Genomic DNA, 7,560 nt, shown 5'->3' with positions numbered 1-7,560 from the left:
TTGGCTTTGATGAACAGGGTAAGGAGCAGGGCCTGATGTTGAATTTCAAGGCAAGGGGTGGGGCCTGACTTTGACAGACAGGGGATGGCGCAGGTCCTGGTTTTGATGGACATGGTACGGGACAGAGCCTGGCTTTGACTGACAGGGCCTCGACCCACTTTGAGCTTCTCCCCGAACATGGTGAGGAAAACGGTGAAGTTGATGGGGCCACTTGCTTCCTTGATCATGGCCTCCAGCTCGTCATTCTTCACGTTCATCCGACCTGGGGGTGACGGCGAGAGGGAGGGGGGGGAGAGTGAACTGTGTCCCAGCCCTCGATCTGTTATTTCTGTCCCTCCAGCCCACACCCTTCACAAGATGGCTGCTCCACCACCCCACGCCATTCACAAGATGGCCACCCTCCACCCCCACACCCTTCATAAGATGGCTGTTTCCTCCAACCCGCTCCCTTCACAAGATGACTGCTAACTCTATCCCATGTCCTTCACAAGATAGCTGTTCCCTTCACCCTGCGCCCTTTCCAAGATGGCTTCCCCCAGAGCCCTTCGCAAGATGGCTGCTCCCTGAACCCACTAGAGCCCTTTACAAAATTGCCACCTACGCCACCCACTTGGAGTCTTTCACAGGATTGCTGTTCCTTCTACCCCGCACCCTTTACATGATGGTTGCCCCTCCACTCCATGCCCTTCACAAGATGCCACCTATGCCACCCCTTGAAGCCTTTCACAAGATGCCTGCTCCCTCCACCTCGTGCCCTTCAATGGGGCCCCCAGTCACTCGTGTTGGACAGTGTGTTGGAGTTTGGTGATGAGACTGCCACGGGTGACATAAATTTGATTCCAGGTCTGGGGAGTGATCCAGATACCTTTGCACAGGATAATGTTAATCGACCTGTTGCCATAGGGATCTGGAAGGGACCTCTTATTATTGGGAAATGACCATGCAGAGGGTAAGGTTGTCCCTGCCAAGCCAGTCAAAGACAGATTTGGATATCCAGCCTGTGTGGCACAAGCTACGTCTAAAAAGCTTGTCAGTGCAGATGGTTTGGACCAGAGTTCTGGTGATAAACCCAAGAGTAAGGACTTGTCATTGTCCCAAAGAGAGGGTGTGGCAGGGCAGAACAGAGATCCTGATTTTGCTGAGGTGAGAGATAAGGCTCTCTCAGAGGAGAAACTAAGAAAGTGCCAGTTGTATATTATTTTTAAGGAAGGGATGATCTCCTTAGGGCAAAATTTTCAGGCCCTTATGAGGTAGAGTCTAAGGTGAATGTCAACTATGTAGATAAACACCTGATCGGAGATGCAGAGTTGCCATCTCAACATATATTTTGAGAATTTGGCAGTAGTGAGGAATAGCCTTCACCAGCGGTGTTGGTTGTTGAGAAAGCTGAGGAGCTGAGGGACCCTGAGACAGCACAAGCACCCACTCTTGTGTGGGTCACTTCAAGCAAAACATTGTCCCAGTGTGTCGGTCCAATTTGGGTGTTTTGCAGAATTTGGATGCCAAGTTGGTTCATCTTCAGCCCCAGGAAAAGGAACCCATGAAACAGCTAGTAAAATGCAGGAACCTGTTTCCAGACGTGCCTAAATAACGCTAATGACATCATAATATTGATGTTGGAGATGCTGACCCTATCAAACAACATCCTTATCAAATGAATGTTGCAAAGTGCCGACTGGTAGATCAAAATATTGAATACAGCCTGGAGTTCACCTTGTGACCTGGTGCCTAAAGCAGATGGGGTGGTTAGATTTTGCACTGATTATTGAAAAGTTCATGCGGTAACAAAGGCAGATTCCGTTCCTATCCCCAGGGTGGATGATTGAGTGGACAAGGTTGGAAAGGCTATGTTTCCTACAAGGATGGACATTAACAGGCTACTGGTGTGTTCCCTTAACAGAGAGAGAAGTAGGGAAATTTCTGCCTTTGTGACCTTGTTAGGGTTTATATAAATATGACGTTTTGCCATTTGGAATGAAAAATTATCAGGAACATTCTAAAGGATGATTAATTTTGTAACTCAAGCATACAGATGTTTATGGAGGTGATTTGGTTACAGGAAATGACACCTGGGAAGCACATATCTCTGGGTTAGAGAAACTACTTGACAAACTTTCAAAAGCACTGTTAATTTAGCTAAAAGTGAATTAAGTTCAAGGCTAATGTAATTGCTGGTTGCCTGACAAGATGTTAAGTTTGCATATTTACTGAAAAATTTTACATTTGTCTGTATTATGTCATGTAAAATAGTGAATGTGTTATTGCAAATACTGTAGGTTGCAGTTAAAATGTGGCTCTTGCAGCCCAAAATTATCTTTGTTGGTGGGAGGTGTTTTCATTTTGTTTTCCTTTGAGTGGGAATGTCACTTTAAGAGACCAAATCAAGCTGCAAACCAGGGCGGCATGTACTCAAATTGGATACTTCTGAACAGAGAGTCTGGAGGCACAGGTGCGGAGTCCATGTGACCAGCATGTTGAAGACACCGTGCACTGTTTCTCAGGGGCCATTGTAAGGAGACACCACAGGAGCAACAGCTCTTGGAAGGGATAGTGTGTGACCAGAAGGGAAGGTCACTTTGCATGGCAGATCCACGAAAGGACTCTGGAAGCAGAAGAAATCCTACACTTTGGCCGACCCATGGAAAAGGGTTTCTGGAAGCCTTGTGAGAATCAGTCACTTCTTGTCCCCTACACAAAGGGAAGAGGAGTTTGGGTTGCCACTTGTCTGGAAATGACATTTGTTTGGAAGCACCTCAACAAAGATTTTTGCGAGTTTATAACAGTCTGTCACCCTGGTCTCTCTCACCTACTTCGTGAACTTCTTTGCATTAATTTCAAGCCTGCGTGTCAACAATGAACATTGAACTGCCACCTTTTAAGAAGAGTACCTGAGTGGTAGTGGCTTGGGGTATTCCACACACACACACACACACACACACACACACACATATATATTTGCGCATAGTTGTGGATTAAGTAAATAAGTTAGATAAGGTGTTATATTATTGTTAATTAATAGTTAAAATATTATTTTAAATATAACACTGGGATTATTTCTATTGCTGCTGCTTGATATGTAACAACAGCCCATCGTGGTTTTAGAGCCCTCCAGAAGGTTCCATCTCCTCCTGCGCTCCCAGCCTATCTCCCCCCCCCTCCAGATCTGGGAACATAATTTAGACCCATGGAACATTACAGCACAAAACGGACTCCTTTGGCCCTCTTCTCTTTGCCGAAACATTTTTCTGTCCTGTCCCACTGACCTTCCCCCAGTCCATAGCCCTCCGTACCCCTCTCAGCCATGTATCCGTCCAAATTCTTCTTCAATGTTAACGTTGAGCCCGCATTCACCACCTCAGCTCATTCCACATCCCCACCGCTCTCTTTGTGAAGAAGTTCCCCCTAAATCTTTCCCCTTTCACCCTTAACCACTTCCTCTGGTTTGGATCTTACCCCCCTTCAGTGGGAAAAGCCAACCTACATTTACTCTGTCCCCCTCAACATTTTAAACTCCTCGATCAAATCTCCCCTCATTCTTCTACGCTCCAGGGAATAAAGTCCTCACTTGTTTAACTTTTCCTTGTAACTCAGTTCCTGAAGTCCGGGCAACATCCTAGTAAATCTTCTCTGCATCTCTCTATCTTATTGAGATCTTTCCTGTAGTTCAGTGACCAAAACTGCACACATTGCTCCAAATTTGGCCTCACCAATGTATTGTACATCTTTATCGTAACATCCCAACTCCTGTACTCAATACATCTGCCCCCTTTCCCACCTTACTGTCCTCCTTCTCGCAGTTAGGGCCGGGTGACCAGACCGGCCTGGACACTTTGAGTGAGGTCTCAGCCACGTCCAGGACAGGTTATAATGGGACGTCCCTCCTCCTAGTCCATTGCAGGATGGGGTGTGGGGAACAGTGGCTGGTCAAGAGGAACTCAGTTGGAGAACTCACCCATCGCGGCAAATGTCCCGGCAAGGTCATCCTTACTGATGATGCCATCACGGTTCTGGTCGATGACGGTGAATGCCTGGGGTGTGAGGGGATAGGGGAGAGAGAGATGAGGGAGAGAGGAGGAGGGGAGAGAGGGAGATAGGGGGAGAGATGGGGAGGGAGAAAGAGAGGGGGAGGGAGAGGTGGAAGAGAGGGAAGAGCGAGGGAGAGGAAGAGGGGGAGGTGGGAGGGGGAGAGGGGAAGGGGAGGGGGAGAGAGAGGGGAGATAGGGGGAAAGAGGGGAGATAGGGGGAAAGAGGGGAGATAGGGGAAAGAGGGGAGGGGGTGAGAGAGGGAAAGAGTGAGGGGAGAGCAGGAGAGATGGGGAGAGTGAGGAGGAGAGAGAGGGGGAGAGAGAATAAGAGGGGAGGGGAATGTAATTATTCATTACCCTTCTGTACTCTCCGACGTTTCTCCTTTCCCTGTGTGCTCCCTCGTCTCTTTCTCTCTCTCTTTTCTCACTCTCTCTATTTTCTCTGTTTCACTCTCACTTTCTCACAATTTCTCTCTCTCTATTTCTCCTTCTCTCTGTCTGTCTCTCTCTGTCTCTGTCTCTCTCTCTCTCTCTTTCCTCTCTCCCCCCTCTCTCTCTCTCTCTCCTCACTCCCACTCTCCCTTTTTTCCCCAAGGACCCCTATCCCTGGATACTTCCCCAAATGCACAATGTGTTTGTAAAGCTTGCAGACACTTGGAACAGGATAAACTAGCTTGTTTGGCTTCTGTTTCACCCTGCTTAATGGAGCTGCTTAATGGATGGGGGGAAGAGGGAGTTTCACTCTGTGTCCCATCCCGGGAGTGTGTGTCAGGACGGGGGGGAGAAGGAGTGCTGCACACATACCAAGGCATTTCCAAAATACGCGGCCTCCCTCTCCTCTGCTGCCTCCGATGATCATCCCTCCAGGAATTCTGCTCACTTAGCAGATCCAGCATTCCAGGCTGGAATTGGATCGCAAGGCTGAGCTGATAGACGTTCCCAGAATAGTAAGGAGGTTCCAGGAATAGCAGAGCACCTTGTGAAAGTCACTGGGGAGGGTTCCATCAGCAGTGGCAGGGTGGAGAGGCAGGAATCAGGGGGATACTGTCTCACATACACACACATTCTCTCACACACACACACCTCACACTCACATTCTCTCTCTCTCTCTCTCTCACACACACACACACACACACACACACACACACACACACACACACACATTCTGACACACACACACACACACACATTCTGACACACACACACACACACACACACATTCTGACACACACACACACATTCTGACACACACACATATTCATACACACACACACACATTCTCACACACATTCACACACACAAACACAACCCCTCACACACACACATTCACACACACAAACACAACCCATCACACATATTCACACACACATTCACACACTTACACCCTGACACGCATTCACACACATACAAGCACAACCCTTCACACACACACACACACACACACACACACACACACACACACACACACACACACACATAGAGACACACACACATTTTACACACACTCACACATGCAGACAGACGGACAATCAGATAACAGACACAACACACATACACGTGGAGATCTAGGTTGGATCTTTCTTAACTTCTTTAGCCCCCCTCTTCTCCCCTTCCATCTCCCACCTCCTCTCTCCCTCCCTCCCTCTCTTCCCCTTTTTCCACTTCTCTCCATCTTTCTCTGCCTCTCCCTCTCGTCTCTCCCCATATCCTCTCTCTCTCTCTCTCTCTCTCTCTCTCTCTCTCTCTCCCCCCCCATTCCTCTCTCCCTCTCCCACCATCCCCCTCCCCTTGCCAGTGTGAGATTCTGTATCTTGCTTCGGTAAACCGCCAAGACGTCTGGAACAGACAGGATTGCCTTCAGGACCCTTGCAGGGCCGCCGGCCAGCGGAAACGGCCCTCCCCTCACCAAGAGTGAGGGGGCACAGGTAGATGGGGCAGAGGGAGGGAGGGAGGGGGGCATGTCGCCACACTTGCGTGCACCGGACGAGGGGAGGGTCTTTGAGTTGAGGAGCAGGGACGTCCCGTTCCAACCTTTCCCGGATGCAGCAGAGTCCTTGCTTGGAGTTTTCTGGGCAGATCTGGTCGCCCGGAAGTGGGAAGGAAGCTGGTGAGATGGGAAAGGGGGCAGAAAGTTTCCCTGGGACTGGGGGAAGGGCGGGGCGGACAGGCTGGGACATTGGAGTGCAGGAAGGGGGGAGGGAAATCATCTCGAGGGGGTGCGAATGAGGTGGATAGACACCTTCTCTCTCTCCCCCCACTCCGGGTCAGGGGGTTGGAACCAGAAGGTGAAGCGAAGGAGGGGTGGGGTTTAAAGGGGAAATGTTCCCCTTCACACACACTTGGGGGGGGGGGAATGAGCTGACAGGGAGAGGAGGAGGGGATGGGGTGATGAACAGGAGAGGAGGAAGGTACAGAGGGAGAGCAGAGGGGGGGACAAACGCAGAGAGATGGGGCCGGTTTGGGGTGGGTCGACAGCATGGAGAAGGGCTGAAAGGCCTGTAACCTTGCCATGAAGTTGTGTCTCCTACCGCTCAGGTATGTGGGAAGCTCACACCCCTCCCTCCTCCGGGTACAAGGAGATCCCTCTGTGATTGTTCAGAGATCCCTCTGTGATTGTTCAGAGATCCCTCAGTGATTGGGGTGATCCCTCGCTTGGACTGTGAAGATCCTGCACTGGAACTAGGAAGATCCCTCATGGACTGAGCTCCTTAGCTGGGACTGTGGAGATCCCTCAGAGGGACTGGGGATATCTGTCGCTGAGACTGGGAAGATTCCTCACTGGACGAGATTCCTCGCTGGGACTGGGAGATCCCTCTGGGAATCCAGAGATCTCACTGGGACCACAGAGATCCCTCACTGGGACTAGGAAGATCCCTCACTGGGACTGCAAAGATCCCTCACTGGGACCACAGAGATCCCTCACTGGGACTGTGGAGATCCCTCACCTCCTTGAACTCCTGGATCTGGGTCTGGTCGAACATGGAGAAGACGTTGGATGATCCTCTGCCGACGCCCTCTTCTTCGCTCTCTTTGGTGCCTGTGGTGGAGTGGGGGAGAGAAGGTGATGAGGGATCTGCTCATATGGGGCTCCACCTGACCATCCCCTCAGGAGGTCTTGGTGATTCCAAAATAACAAGTCCTAAGGGGTTCTACTCCCTTATCCCTCCTCCTTCCTCTCATCCCCCTCCCTCATCCCTCCTTCATCCCTCTCTCCCTCATCCCTTTCCTCCCTCCTCCATTCCCTCCCTCCCTCCTCCCTTTCCTCCCTCCCTCATCCCTCACCCTCTCTCCTCTCCGTCATCCCACCCTACCTCCTGCCCCTCCCTCATCCCTATCCTCCTTCCTTCCCTCATATCTCCCACACATTCTTCCCTTCCTCATCTTCCCCATCCTCCTTTATCTCCTTCCACACCCTCCATCCCTTCCTTTCTCCATCTCCTGCTAACTCTCCCCTTCTCTCCCTCTTTCTCTTCCTCTCCCCTCTCTCTCCCCTCTTTCTCCACCCTCCTCCCTTTCTCTCTCCCCTTCTCCCCCC

At 50.6% G+C, this 7,560-nt stretch overlaps 1 protein-coding gene across 1 annotated transcript; it reads right to left on the bottom strand.

The window, feature by feature from the left end:
- Window positions 1-69: 69 nt before the first annotated feature.
- On the bottom strand, window positions 70-7,161 carry LOC138750752 (myosin regulatory light chain 11-like; the record flags this gene model as incomplete). The annotated part of the gene is made up of 3 exons (XM_069912869.1): window positions 6,971-7,161; window positions 3,953-4,028; window positions 70-262 (listed from the first exon to the last, which is right to left on the bottom strand). Coding segments are annotated over exons 1-3 (305 nt in total), but the record flags the coding sequence as incomplete, so codon positions are not given.
- Between the last annotated feature and the right edge of the window lie 399 nt (window positions 7,162-7,560).

Source organism: Narcine bancroftii, unplaced genomic scaffold (genome assembly GCF_036971445.1).
Source record: "Narcine bancroftii isolate sNarBan1 unplaced genomic scaffold, sNarBan1.hap1 Scaffold_254, whole genome shotgun sequence".
NCBI classification, from domain to species: Eukaryota; Metazoa; Chordata; class Chondrichthyes; order Torpediniformes; family Narcinidae; genus Narcine; species Narcine bancroftii.
Note: the sequence above shows the minus strand (reverse complement) of the source record. Positions and strands in the feature narration are given on the sequence as shown.